Consider the following 14,417-nt stretch of genomic DNA (forward strand, 5'->3'; position numbering starts at 1 on the left):
TGATGTTGGGCGCAGAGGCTGCACCTCTGGGAGGGGTGTTGACATTTGCTACTGGGGTGAGAATATTCATAGCACCTAAAGCACTGCTGGATATTGTATAGACGTTTCTTCTTGATGTGGTGTGGTGGTCTCTTAACGCCAGAGCAGTTGATTCCTTGCTTGATCGCCAGGTTCGTCGCGGCTAGTGTGGTCAACTCCAGTTTCATGGTTGGTAAGTGAGGACCGTCAGCGGTGATGATCGTGACACATGTCACTCTCGAGTGTGGGTTTTCCTTTTTGATGTTAGGTATTATTTCGGAGGGTTCCCGATCTGTGATCCAGCGGCTGGTGTCGGTGACAAATACTGTTCGATCGGCTTGATATCGGCGTGGGAAGCGGGTGGAGATGTGCTCTTTATTGAGCATCCTCGTGGCGTTATATAGTATGTCCACGTTATTTTCGTCTGTATAGCAGAACACCCTTTCTTGGCCTATTTGATGGATGTCGGCTGACGTAGTGTTAGAGGAGGTCTTAACGGTCTGTAGAAGTTCGCTCTCTGGGTATTTGTGGACAGTCAGGAATAGAATGCTGACCCTGAGTTTATGGCGTTTGGGGTGCATGGTCGCGTCGCTGTGTGCCAGTACCACCCACTCTACGGGTCGCTGTGTGCCAGTACCACCCCCTCTACGGGTCGCTGTGTGCCAGTACCACCCCCTCTACGGGTCGCTGTGTGCCAGTACCACCCCCTCTACGGGTCGCTGTGTGCCAGTACCACCCCCTCTACGGGTCGCTGTGTGCCAGTACCACCCCCTCTACGGGTCGCTGTGTGCCAGTACCACCCCCTCTACGGGTCGCTGTGTGCCAGTACCACCCCCTCTACGGGTCGCTGTGTGCCAGTACCACCCTCTCTACGGGTCGCTGTGGGTTTTAGAATGGACGTGGAGTGATCGAGTCTTCCAGGGGCCAGATTCACGAACCAGTTACTTCACGCAAATACTTACGAACGTGTACATCTTTCCTCAATCTTTGATGCCTTTGGTTACATTTATTAAACAGTTTATAAGCATGAAAACTTCCCAATCAACTGTTGTTATTTTTATAAACAGCCTCCTGGTGCTTCGGAGCTCATTAACTGTTTAATAATTGTAAACAAAGCCGCCAAAGATTGAGAAAAGATGTACAGGATCGTAAGTGTCTGCGTAACTTCTTCGTGAATCTAGCCCCAGCGCTCTAACCAGCAAGGCTCGTAGCATAAGCGGCCCTCCTCCTCCTCCCGCAACCCGTTCTCGCACTTTCGTATAGTCAATATTGACTTATTAAATACGTGCATATATGACATACTAAACATACTAGTTTACCTTGAAAAGCTTCATAGAAAACACCGACCATACCTAACCTTCTTAGTATGTTAAGATAAGCATCTTATTGCTTCGTAATTACAATTATTACTTATCCTATTTTAGGTATAGGTTAAGTAATAATTGTAATTACGAAGCAATAAGATGCTTATCTTAACATACTAAGAAGGTTAGGTAAGGTCGGTGTTTTCTATGAAGCTTTTCAAGGTAAACTATTATGTTTAGTATGTCACATATGCACATATTTAATGAGTCAATATTGACTGTAAGAAAGTGCGAGAACGGGTTGCCTCCCGGGTGTGTTCAGGCAGAAAGTGAGCCCGCCAAACACACACCGAAACTACGACGTTGGTACAACGTTCGAACAAGTTTTAATACATCCTAACCAGTTATAACAACCAATATAGCAAGTTGTAACAACGTTGTAATACGTCATAAACACGTTAAGCCAAGATGTAACAACTTTATTACAAGTTGTAACAAGCAGAAAACAGAGACAGTTTCGGTTTGTGTTTCCAGGGCTAGGCTGACCTCCCGTTGCCAAGCACCTTACCGACTATCACACTGTGAAGACCGCTGCTACTCCGTCCGTTCATCTTCTATCCCTCGACGATTGATGACTATATAAACAGCGGGGATGTTTATATAGTTTATATAAACTATATAAACAGCGGAGATGTTTATATAGTTTATATAAACTGTGGGTACTAAGATGTACCTTAGTTTACGGGCTCACTATTCCCCGTGCTACATAGACATTTCGTTCTGAGTAGCTAAATCTAAAGCAACACCAATCCCCGCTTTCTCAGTGTGTGTGTGTACTAGGAGTTTACTCTCTCGAGTCCTGGATTTAAGAACAGAACACACGAATACTTGCTGGCTGGTTAGGAAGCCTTTGTGTGGCCTTAATAACTCATCAGAGGTTAATGGACCTTATTGCCAACATCAAGCAGCTAAGCTTGTCAAAGCCGGTTTTTCCGGTCATGTAATTTGCATATACTCTCGATCGAGGCGGAAATGCACCAGATTTTGTCCCTCTATTCGTTTCGATTTGCTTGTGATTCTTCAGGGGAAATTTTCTCTTTACGTTCGTGTCTACAGAAAGAGGATATCGCTTCTTGTGGCAGAATATAACGAGATGTGAACGTTAAAGTTAATATCAGATATGGATAACTGCAAATTAAAGGAATGTTATTTATGGTTTCTTCTATTGGATATCACAGAAACACCTTAACGAACCTCAATGAATCTTAAGATCACAGGGAATCTTAGACTATACGGGATAGTGCATTTGTTAATGTGGTAGACCTTATAAAAATGCCGATTATTAGATTCAGGGTAATTTCTTCATTGTAGCTTAAAACTCACAAATTGACTAAAACTGCCAAAAATTTACTAAAGCACTCAAAATTCGAACACAATTCAACATACTGTGCAATTAAATAACAAAATATTCGATTAAAACTCGAAATATTCGTATGAGGTTGGGAGAGAATTATCAGGGGAAAGTGCCAAGCCATTACGACTATATAGCACTTGAAAGGGGTCAGGACAAGGATTTGGGATGGGACGGGGGGGGGGAAGGAATGGTGTCCAATCACTTGGACGGTCGGGGATTGATCGCCGACCTGCATGAAGCGATACCGTCGCTTTACCGTCCAGCCCAAGTTATTGAAGGAAATATTAGTATGAAACAACACAATATTTGCCTAAAACAGTTTTCAACATATGACATTTATGCGAGTGTCATAAAACCCAGAATTTTTTTTATCACTGGTGGACAATCCAGCACCTTTTGGATACCTGATATATCTACACTAATCCCCAATTACTTATGATCTGTCAGATGTCTCATTTGGGTTTTCGGAACTTTTAACAAATCTTGAAATTCATTTACGGGTCGCTTTTCCGGATTCAATAATCAATTTTATATCCAATTTGATTATGAAAAATCATGCAAAAGAAAATTACATTAATGGCTTAGATCTTAGAAGTAGATCTAGATGTAGATCTAAGATGAATATCTTAGATGTAGAAAAGATTTTAGATGTAATGATACAAAATAATTATGTTATTAATGAATTCTATTTCTTTTAAGTTTCGGTGTAAAATTTAACTTTTTGGTTTTGAGGTAAGAATCATAAGCTAGTTTGTGCTCACCTTGGCTCCTCCTCACCTCGCCAGGTGTACTTCGAGAATCGAACACTCTTCGCCAACGTGACGTCCCACCGTCCCAACTTCAACGTGAGTCGCCTGGACGCTGAAACAAGTTACCAGATCAAGGTGTATGTTACCCACGGCCCCGTCACCTCCCAGCCTGTAGTGGTGTCTGCCTACACCTCCAGGACCTCCAGGACAGCTACAGGTACGTTACACTCCCTCCCAGCCTGTAGAGGTGTCTGCCTACACCTCCAGGACCTCCAGGACAGCTACAGGTACGTTACACTCCCTCCCAGCCTGTAGTGGTGTCTGCCTACACCTCCAGGACCTCCAGGACAGCTACAGGTACGTTACACTCCCTCCCAGCCTGTAGTGGTGTCTGCCTACACCTCCAGGACCTCTAGGACAGCTACAGGTACGTTACACTCCCTCCCAGCCTGTAGTGGTGTCTACCTACACCTCCAGGACCACCTATATCCCATTTTCTGAAATGTTATCGTCCCATTAATGTCACCTCCCAATACTTGGCAAATTTTTATGTCCATATTTCCGTTTACTCCATGTCAAATGGTGACTTTTTAGTTGCCTCCAAAGCCTCCTACACTAGGACTATAAATAGGACAAAATTGGTGCAACTTGTCCAAATAATATTGCCTTGCCAACACATGCCACTGACAATACCTGGTCAGATAACGCAAATGCAAGGATATATGTGAAACCTTTACATCCTTAATGCTGTTTAATCCCTAATTATATTGTTATATAACAAGTCTACCTATTTAGAGACTGCGATGATGTGGGTAAATTTACTGTGCTACACATGTATATCTCTTGAAGACTTGGCTACACATGTAAACCGCTTGGAGACTTGGCTACATCTGTAAACAGCGTGGAGATATTGGATGCAAGTGACGCGATTAGGAAGACTTATTCTACCATGCTCTATGATACCATGATTCATTATCTATGAATGTACTATTATCCTCCTGTAGGAGGCCTGGTCGAGGACGGGGAATGTGGCCTCCCCGTCAACATTCCACTGCGAGAACGGGCTGCCCCTCCCTTTCTTCTATCCCGTCATCCAGTCACCCATACCTAGTCGCATCTCCTTTCCACACCCTTCACCATCCCATTCTATCCGTGACTCATATCCAACCCATCCATTCCTGTCACCCCATATTCACGCACATATCCGACTGCCTCTTGCCACATACCCCACTGGAAACTGACCATCCAACCATTGTACATAACGGACCTTGTGGAAGCTAAGATCATGGATGTGATAACAGATAAGCTGTTCCTTACACCCTTCCAAACCATAACTAAAGTGAGAGGGGGCGGAATGGGGGACAGAAACCAGAGAATGAGTGATAATTATGATCAAAAGGATAATTCGGAACTTCAATAGCATTACGGAATGATTACAAAATCGCATCAGTGGGGAGTTTTTTATCCTGCATTGAATGACGATCGTGAGAGATCTAATTGGACGCTCAAGGCCTGAACTGAAGGCCTAATCTGAAGGCCTAAAAGGCTTAATTGAAGGCCTGAACATGTATATAACGACAACACAACCAATGAGGGAGAAGAAGGAGTAGCTCCCTAAGACAACAGGTCATAGAGCAACGATGCAAGAAAGAAGATTATTTACCAGTGGAGGTGATGTAGTCACCACATGCAATGTTGTCCCAGGAGAGCATGGCACGACAATCACGCTCATTAAGTGAAGAAATATTGCAACAAGCCTTAGAGGGAAGGGGGAAGGAAGTCATTGTATCAATCGACCAACAGTTACAAACATATTTTGTGGGTCGACAAACACAAACACACGTGAATATATATAATAAAGAGCGTACACAAACACACGCACGTACACACACGCACGCACACACACGCACGCACACACACACACACACACACACACAAAGCATACCCTTCCACCCAACTCGACAACAGGAGCCCCCCTTTCAGAAACTGAACTAATACTAACTTCGTGCACTACCCAGTCAGAATGTTCATCAACACGCACTCACGGCCCGGTGTTGTCACAGCGCCGGGCCGAGTTCCCGCACTCGCCCTCCCACTCACGGCCCTTCACAGCCTGGTGTCATAGATCTCATATTGCTCCTTACTGTAATTTCCTCACGTTACCATATTCTCTTCCGAGGTGATTCATGCCATTTTTCTTAATTTACACCTGACTGTGAACATTTATACAACAGAATTTTATACAAGTAACATTACAAAAAAATGAGTCCTACAGTTAAACGGAAAACAAAGGTAGTTATGATCTTAAGATTCCTCATACGGTCAGCTGCAATAGAAATGAGTAAATTGCAAATTGTAAATTACTGTGAACGGTCCCAAGAACACAGTCAACAGGCTTTTGGCGTTAATTTGGGAGAATTTCGCGTTGCTTAATTGCTTCGCTTAATGAGCCTGATTTCGGCCCACGCTTATCTGGGTGTAACACTGCATTAGTCACTGATATTTAGTTTAATTTGATAGGCCAAATCTGCGCTAATATGGCTAGTTACGAGCGTATGTTAATTATTTTATATAAATTGTCTTGCCTGTTAAAATACCGGTCAAAGTAATTATGACTCAAAGTTTTGTAATTAAGAAGTTTCTTTTTATTTTCTTATTTAGTTCGTCATTACTACACGATGTTCATTATTTTCTTACAGGCAGCAAGTATTAAATCAACTTTTGACTAATTATTATATTCAGATTTCTGTTAAGAAAAGAGTTTAATTATAACTTGGTCGTATCCCCCTAAACAACAGTTAATACTGTGCAAGGATCGAACTTTTTTTGTATAATTACAAAGTAAAATAATTACATTTGGTGATATTATTAACAAGAATTATACTTCCTACTGAAGACAAAGTGTCGTTAGTGTGAATGTGAACGTGTGGATTTGAGAGCAAACGAGTGTGAGAGAGAGTGAGTGAGTGAGTGAGTGAGTGAGTGAGTGAGTGTGTGTGTGTGTGTGTGTGTGTGTGTGTGTGTGTGTGTGTGTGTGTGTGTGTACTCACCTAATAGTACTCACCTACTTGTGTCTGCAGGATCGAGGATTGACACTTGAATCCCGCCTTTCGAGCATCGGTTGTCTACAACATTGATTTTGGTTATATTTCCCGATCATATCTGTTTAAAATTATGAATAGTATTTGCTTCCACAACCTGTTCCTTAAGTGCATTCCATTTTCCCACTACTCTCACGCTAAAAGAAAACTTCCTAACATCCCTCTGACTCATAGGAGTGTCCAGCTTCCACCCATATCACCTCGTTCTGTTACTATTCCGTGTGAACATTTCGTCTATGTCCACTCTGTCAATCCCCCTGAGTATTTTATACGTTCCTATTATGTCCCCCCTCTCCCTTCTTCTTTCTAGTGTCGTAAGGCACAGTTCCCCCAGGCGCTCCTCATACCCCATCCCTCGTAACTCTGGGACTCGTTGCAAACCTCTGAACCTTTTCCAGTTTCCTTATATGCTTCTTCAGATGGGGACTCCATGATGAGGCGGCATACTCTAAGACTGGCTTCACGTAGGCAGTGTAAAGCGCCCTAAATGCCTCCTTACTTAGGTTTCTGAATGATGTTCTAACTTTTGCCAGTGTAGAGTACGCTGGTGTCGTTATCCTATTTATATGTGCCTCAGGAGATAGATTAGGTGTTACGTCCACCCCCAGGTCTCTTTCACGCGTCGTTACAGGTAGGCTGTTCCCCTTCATTGTGTACTGTCCCTTTGGTCTCCTATCTCCTAGTCCCATTTCCATAACTTCACATTTGCTCGTGTTGAACTCCAGTAGCCATTTCTCTGACCATCTCTGCAACCTGTTCAGGTCCTCTTGGAGGATCCTACAATTCTCATCTGTCACAAATTTGCGTCATCCGCGAACATCGACATGTAGGACTCTACGCCTGTAAACATGTCGTTAACATATACTAGAAATAGAATTGGTCCCAGCACCGATCCTTGTGGTACTCCACTCGTTACTGTTCGCCAGTCCGACTTCTCGCCCCTAACCGTAACTCTTTGGCTCCTTCCTGTTAGGTAGTTCCTTATCCATGCTAGGACCTTTCCCCCCACCCTCGCCTGCCTCTCGAGTTTGAACAGCAGTCTCATGTGCGGTACTGTATCAAAGGCTTTTTGGCAGTCCAGAAATATGCAGTCTGCCCAACCATCTCTGTCCTGTCTTATCCTCGTTATTTTATCATAGAATTCCATAAGGTTTGTTAGGCACGATTTCCCTGTCCAGAACCCATGTTAATGTTTGTTCACAAACCTAACGTTCTCCAGGTGTGCAACCAGTCGTAGCCTAATTATTCTTTCCAGTATTTTACAGGGGATGCTTGTCAGTGATACAGGTCTATAGTTAAGTGCCTCTTCCCTATCGCCTTTCTTGAAGATCGGTACGACATTTGCCTTCTTCCAGCAACTGGGCAATTCTCCTGACATAAGTGACTCATTAAGGACCATTGCCAGAGGCACACTGAGGGCCTGCGCTGCTTCTTTTAGTATCCACGGTGATACTTTGTCTGGTCCAACTGTTTTAGTTGCATCCAGTGTTGTCAACTGTTTCATTACCTCCCCTGCTGTCACCTCTATATCTGACAGTCTTTCATCTAGGGTAATCCCTTCTAACAATGGGAGCTGCCCAGGCTCGGTAGTGAACACTCCATGGAAACTGGCATTCAGTGCCTCGCAGATTTCCTTGTCACTTTCAGTATATGCCCCCTCTGTTTTCCTTAGTCTTGACACTTGGTCGTTCACCGACATTTTACTTCTTATATGTTTGTGTAGTAACTTGGGTTGCTTTTTCGCTTTGATCGCAATATCGTTCTAAGTCCCTTTCCGATGTTCGTCTTATGTTAATGTAATCGTTCCTAGCTCTGTTGTCCTCTGTCCTTTGTCTTCTGTACTTCTTCCACTCCCACCTGCTGGCCATTTTTGCTTCCTGACACTGTCTATTAAACCATGGGTTATTATATTCCCTCTTATTTTTTCCCTTTACTGTTGGTATAAATCTCTCTTCGGCCTCCTGGCATTTCTGTATGACTAGGTCCATCATATCTTGGACTGTTTTTCCTCTAATTTCTTCCTCCCACTGCACTTCTCCCAGATAGTCCCTTATCCTCCTATAGTCCCCTTTCCTGTAATCAGCTCTCCTTTCCCAGACCTCTTGTCCCATGGTCACAAGTTTGAATTCCATCATGTAGTCAAAGGCTAGGACAATGGTCGCTGGCCCCTAGAGGTATTTCATGCTCCAAATTCTCGATATCTTCTACGTTCTGGGTGAAAATCAGGTCTAATAGGCTCGGTGCATCTCTTCCTCCTTTTGCTAGTGTCTTCCTTCACATGTTGTGTTAGGAAATTCCTGTCTATAACATCTACTAACTTTGCTCCCCACGTTTCGTCCACTCTATGGGGATTCCTTCATTCCCAATTTCTCTCTCCATGATTTAGGTCCCCCCATGACCAGCAGCTTCGCTCTCATTCTGTGGGCTAGTTTTGTTGCCTTCTACAGTTCATCTACGCATGCCTTGTTGTTGTCATCATACTCCTGCCTGGGTCTTCTACTGTTTGGTGGGGGATTGTAGAGTATCAAGATCACAATCTTCCTCCCATCTACTGTCAGAGTTCCATGTATGAAGCTTGTGCTCTCATTGGTACCCCGATTTCCCAGGTCTTCAAACTTCCATTTCCGCTTTATTAGGAGTGCCACTCCCCCTCCCTGTCTCTGTATCCTCTCTTTTCTTATCACCTGGTACCCCTCTGGAAAGATTGCATCCGAGATCATGTCATTTATTTTAGTTTCCACAATTGCAACTATGTCAGGATCTGCCTCACTCTTTCTTTTATCTCTTCTGCTTTATGAGATACCCCATCAGCATTGGTGTACCAAACCTTGAGATTCTTCATGGAAACTCTTGTACCAGAGTTCGCCCTTTCTCTGGGGGTCTGTGGAGATCCGGGGGTGTCTGGGGGTGACTGGGGGCTGGGGGGATCCAGAGGGTCTGGGGGGTGGGGGGATCCGGAGAAGTTTCTGGGGGGATCCGGGGGGTATCAGGGGGAGTGAAAGAGATCGGGAGGGTGTGCTTGGGGGGCGAATGGGGGCTGGGCATCTAGGAAGGTAGGTAGGAAGGTCTGGGGTAGGGCCTGGGTAGGTAGGTCTGGAGTAGGAAGGGCATACTGGGTCTGCATGAAGATTAGGGAGGGTCTGATAGGCATAGAGGGGTTGGGAGGTAGCATAAGGTTAGGAGTCAGAGGTTGAGAGTTTGGGGGGGGAGGAGAGGGTATGGGGGGGAAGAGGGGCAGATGGAACATGGATAGTAAGCATGGTAGGGAGGTTGTATTAGTCAGGGGGAACTCAGTGGTAGTTGTGGGCATTGGGGCAGAAGGGGGGGGGGAAGAGGGAAATGGAGGAAGAGGCACATGCGGGGGGACGCATGTGCCCCCCTCGCAAGGGTGGGGGGTCACATGGAAGGAGAGGGGATGAGGAGGGATGAGGGCTGGGCGGGTTTGGGGGGTTGAGGGGCTCCTTGGAATGTGGGATGAAGCAGATGGATTTGAATGCAGTGGGGTCAGAGGGATCAGGGGAGGTGTTGGGGAGATAAGCAGGGGCAGGGAGGGCTGATTTGGGGAGGGAGTGGCCTGGGAAGCAGGTGTGAGCTGGTTAGCATGGGGTGGGTTAGCACTGGGGTGTGTAGCTACGCTCAAATGGGAAGAGTTGCATCGTGTAGGTTTGCTTGCCCTGTGGGCTATCTGTTGCTCTTTCGTCATATATTTATCGATATACACGTTGTAGTAGTTTTCGCTACCTCTGAGTGTTTGTGATGCAGTATGTAATCCACTTCCTCTTAGTGAACTGTACCAGGACAGGTCGTTTCCTGTAACAGTTGTATGGCCCAATACGTCGGTGGACTTTGCACCTCATTCCCTGCCATCTGGGCTCTCATGTCTCTCAAGATCCCCTGTAGCTCCAAATCTTCAATCTCCATCCTTTCCTGCCTCGATGGTTCCTTGGCTTCAAGCAATCCATTGATTATGATTGACCTCTTTCTCAGTGCAGGGTTATGCTGGTCGGCCCCCCCCTGGCTGACCCCCACCCCTCCCACACTCGCTACTCCACCTACTACTACTCCCCCTTTCCCTTGCCAAGCTTCCCTTATTCCTGCCAAATTCATTTGTAAGCCTAGTTATTTCTCCTTTCCATTCAGCCCTGCTCTTCCTGATTTCCTCTTGAATATAATCCATAAACTCTTGTTTGAATCTTTGAACCTCGTCCTGTATCTTATTAAAGATTTCACTTTTAATCCCCTGGATTAGATCATCTATCCTAACATCCCTCTTCTCTACAAATTTCCCAATCATCTTCTCCACAAACCTATCCTCTTCTTCAATCATAATACTGTTGGACCTAGACGCCCTTCCTGACCTAGTCATTGCTATAATCCAACTTTACCCACAGGGGTTCCAAGTTCCTTACCGACCTGCTAACACAATAGGTGAGTGAATCTCCAAGCGTCGTCGCCCCGTGGTGTTGGGCGGGTTGCTGCCGGGGGTGAGGTCACGGTCAGAGGTCGGTGAGGTCTGCTCCACACTGCACACTGCCACAGTACTTCAACAACTATTTTCAATTACGCTACTTATACTGTTTTTCTTCACTACCTTATGGCTTTAGTCAAAACCCAAGGTTTTTCATTCACTTGTACACACGTTTCCACTTCGAGGTCGCCTGATTACCCCTCCCACTCCACTAGTGAACCAGGAGCTCCCAACCCACGTCCACCCAACACGATGGTCACAACACGGGTGTGTTCACCTAGTTGTGTTTGCGGGGGTTGAGCTTTGCTCTTTCGGCCCGCCTCTCAACTGTCAATCAACTGTTTACTAACTACATATTTTTTCTTTTTCTCCACACCACACACACACACACCAGGAAACAGCCCATGACAGCTAACTAACTCCCAGGTACCTATTTACTGCTTGGTAACAGGGACATTCAGGGTGAAAGAAACTTTGCCCATTTGTTCCTGCCTGGTGCGGGAATCGAACCCGTGCCACAGAATTACGAGTCCTGCGCGCTATCCACCAGGCTACTAGGCCCCCCAACCAGGGTGTACTCACCTAGTTGTACTCACCTAGTTGTGCTTGAGGGGTTGAGCTCTGGCTCTTTGGTCCCGCCTCTCAACTGTCAATCAACAGGTGTACAGGTTCCTGAGCCTATTGGGCTCTATCATATCTACACTTGAAACTGTGTATGGAGTCAGCCTCCACCACATCACTTCCTAATGCATTTCATTTGTCAACCACTCTGACACTAAAAAAGTTCTTTCTAATATCTCTGTGGCTCATTTGGGCACTCAGTTTCCACCTGTGTCCCCTAGTGCGTGTGCCCCTTGTGTTAAGCAGCCTGTCTTTATCAACCCTGTAGATTCCCTTGAGGATCTTGAATGTGGTGATCATGTCCCCCCTAACTCTTCTGTCTTCCAACGAAGTGAGGTTTAATTCCCGTAGTCTCTCCTCGTAGCTCATACCTCTCAGCTCGGGTACTAGTCTGGTGGAAAACCTTTGAACCTTTACCATTTTAGTCTTATGCTTGACTAGATATGGACTCCATGCTGGTGCCGCATACTCCAGAATTGGTCTGACATATGTGGTATATAATGATCTGAAAGATTCCTTACACAAGTTTCTAAAGGTCGTTCTTATGTTAGCCAACCTGGCATATACTGCTGCTGTTATCCTCTTGATATGAGCTTCAGGGGACAGGTCTGGCGTGATATCAACCCCCAGGTCTCTCTCTCTCTCTCTCTCGGACTCTTGAAGTATTTCATCTCCCAAGTGATACCTTGTATCTGGTCTTCTGCTTCCTACCCCTATCTTCATTACATTACATTTGCTTGGATTAAACTCTAACAGTCATTTGTTCGACCATTCCTGCAGCTTGTCCAGATCTTCTTGAAGCCTCAAGCTGTCCTCCTCTGTCTTAATCCTTCTCATAATTTTGGCGTCGTCAGCAAACATTGAGAGGAATGAGTCTATACCCTCTGGGAGATCATTTACATATATCAGAAACAGGATAGGTCCAAGTACAGAGCCCTGTGGGACTCCACTGGTGACTTCACGCCAGTCTGAGGTCTCACCCCTCACTGTAACTCTCTGCTGTGTGTGTGTGTGTGTGTGTGTGTGTGTGTGTGTGTGTGTGTGTGTGTGTGTGTGTGTGTGTGTGTGTGTGTGTGTGTGTGTCTGTCTTTATATCCGTGTCTTGTTCATTTGAAATTGTGCGAATTGGGATGTATGTGTGCGTCTTATGTATGTGTATGTGTACGTGCATGTGTAATAAATCCATGAAACGAGTTGAAGTGTTCGGGCGTTGCCAGTAAGTCAATTTAGGCCCAACGTCAGAAACGTTTCCCGAAGCTTAACTTTTACACGCGCGCGCGCACGCAAGCACGCACGCACGCACACACACACACACACACACACACACACACACACACACACACACACACACACACACACACACACCCACACACACACCCACACCCACACACACACCCACACACTCACACCCACACCCACACACACCCACCCACCACAGCTCAGGGGTCGTAATCCTGAGAGGTCCGGGGCTGATTTACGGCCAAGGCAGAAACAATTGAATACAGTTTCCTTCACCTGATGCCTCTGCTCAACTAGTAGTATATAGGTACTTGGAAGTTAGACAACTGCTGCGAGCGGCATCTTGAGGATGTGTGTGGGAGAGAACTATATAGTATATATTGTTCTATATAGAACTATATAGTAGTAGATATAGAGGAAAAATAGGTTGGGAGTTAGTGTATTTCACAACCGATGGTTAGAAAGGCGGGGTCCAGGAGCTAACAGCTCGATCCAGCAGGCAGATAGTAAAACCTATCATATACACACACATGCATATTTACGCAAGTATTCATCTTCTAAAATGAAACGAAAATTCCGAACGTTTGCGTGTTTAAACACATTACCAAGTAATACAAAGAATACATAAAGTATACATAAACACACACCGTTGCTTTTTATAATCACCAAAAGATACAGGAAACGTCTCCTTAAAATGCAGACGCGTCACAAATTATTCCCTGCAAAATTATAGTCAATAGAAAGACATTAACAAATTACCTAGAGAGCACAACCATTGTTTCAATCACTTCACACAAGATGAGTCCCCGCTTAACGACCCTACTCAAGTTACCTAACAATATTACAGCGACAAGGCAGGAAACGGGAAAAACACAGACTGTATATTCCAGGACTGTCAGAGAGCACGTGATACAGTTCTCTTTCCTGTGCTTGCCATTCATGCTTGAGTATCTGGTATGGATATAGCCGGGATGGTGTTAAATAAGGAAAAAACTGAAATATCATATACGGTTATAAATTAAAATTAATATTCATGCAACACGAAGACAGAAAAATAATCCAGAACGACCTGGATAAACTTCAAGACTTGTGGAAGTAGTGGCTACTTGACTTCAACTGTTAAATACAAGGTAATGAGAATTTGAGAGCAAGACGACCAACTGAGCAATAACAAATAAAATGGAGGTAACGCCTTGGAATAGCAAACTAGAACAACTTGGTGGTCGATATAACCGTTAAAACTTACATCAGAGGCTAAAATGCATTGGATTTGCATGATCTGCATATGCGAAAATGACAGAAACATTAACATTTGAGAACATTGTGATGGCGGCCCTCAGAACGTTGTTGTGCAAAATATTTGTGAAGTTTATTCACTCCATGGAGTAGAGTATGTCACTCCAACGTCGGGGTTCATTCTGAAGTATGTCACTCCAGCGCCGAACCTTCGCCCACAGGGGGTTCGGGGGATTAATCCTAACTTTATAAACTCGAATAATAATA

At 44.9% G+C, this 14,417-nt stretch overlaps 1 protein-coding gene and 1 long non-coding RNA gene across 3 annotated transcripts in view; one reads left to right on the forward strand and one right to left on the reverse strand.

Annotated features, from left to right (window-relative positions):
• LOC123748132 (kin of IRRE-like protein 2) overlaps positions 1 to 14,417 on the forward strand; it is a 311,143-nt gene that overhangs the window by 275,898 nt on the left and 20,828 nt on the right. For both annotated transcript variants that reach the window (XM_069324939.1, XM_069324941.1), the window contains exon 12: positions 3,522 to 3,702. In XM_069324939.1, coding sequence (XP_069181040.1) covers positions 3,522 to 3,702 — 181 coding nt within the window. The remainder of the gene's footprint in view (positions 1 to 3,521; positions 3,703 to 14,417) is intronic.
• Positions 1 to 14,417, reverse strand: part of LOC138364893 (uncharacterized) — a 357,402-nt gene that overhangs the window by 5,306 nt on the left and 337,679 nt on the right. The gene's annotated exons all lie outside the window — the stretch shown is intronic.

Source organism: Procambarus clarkii, chromosome 2, assembly GCF_040958095.1.
Source record: "Procambarus clarkii isolate CNS0578487 chromosome 2, FALCON_Pclarkii_2.0, whole genome shotgun sequence".
Taxonomy (NCBI): Eukaryota; Metazoa; Arthropoda; class Malacostraca; order Decapoda; family Cambaridae; genus Procambarus; species Procambarus clarkii.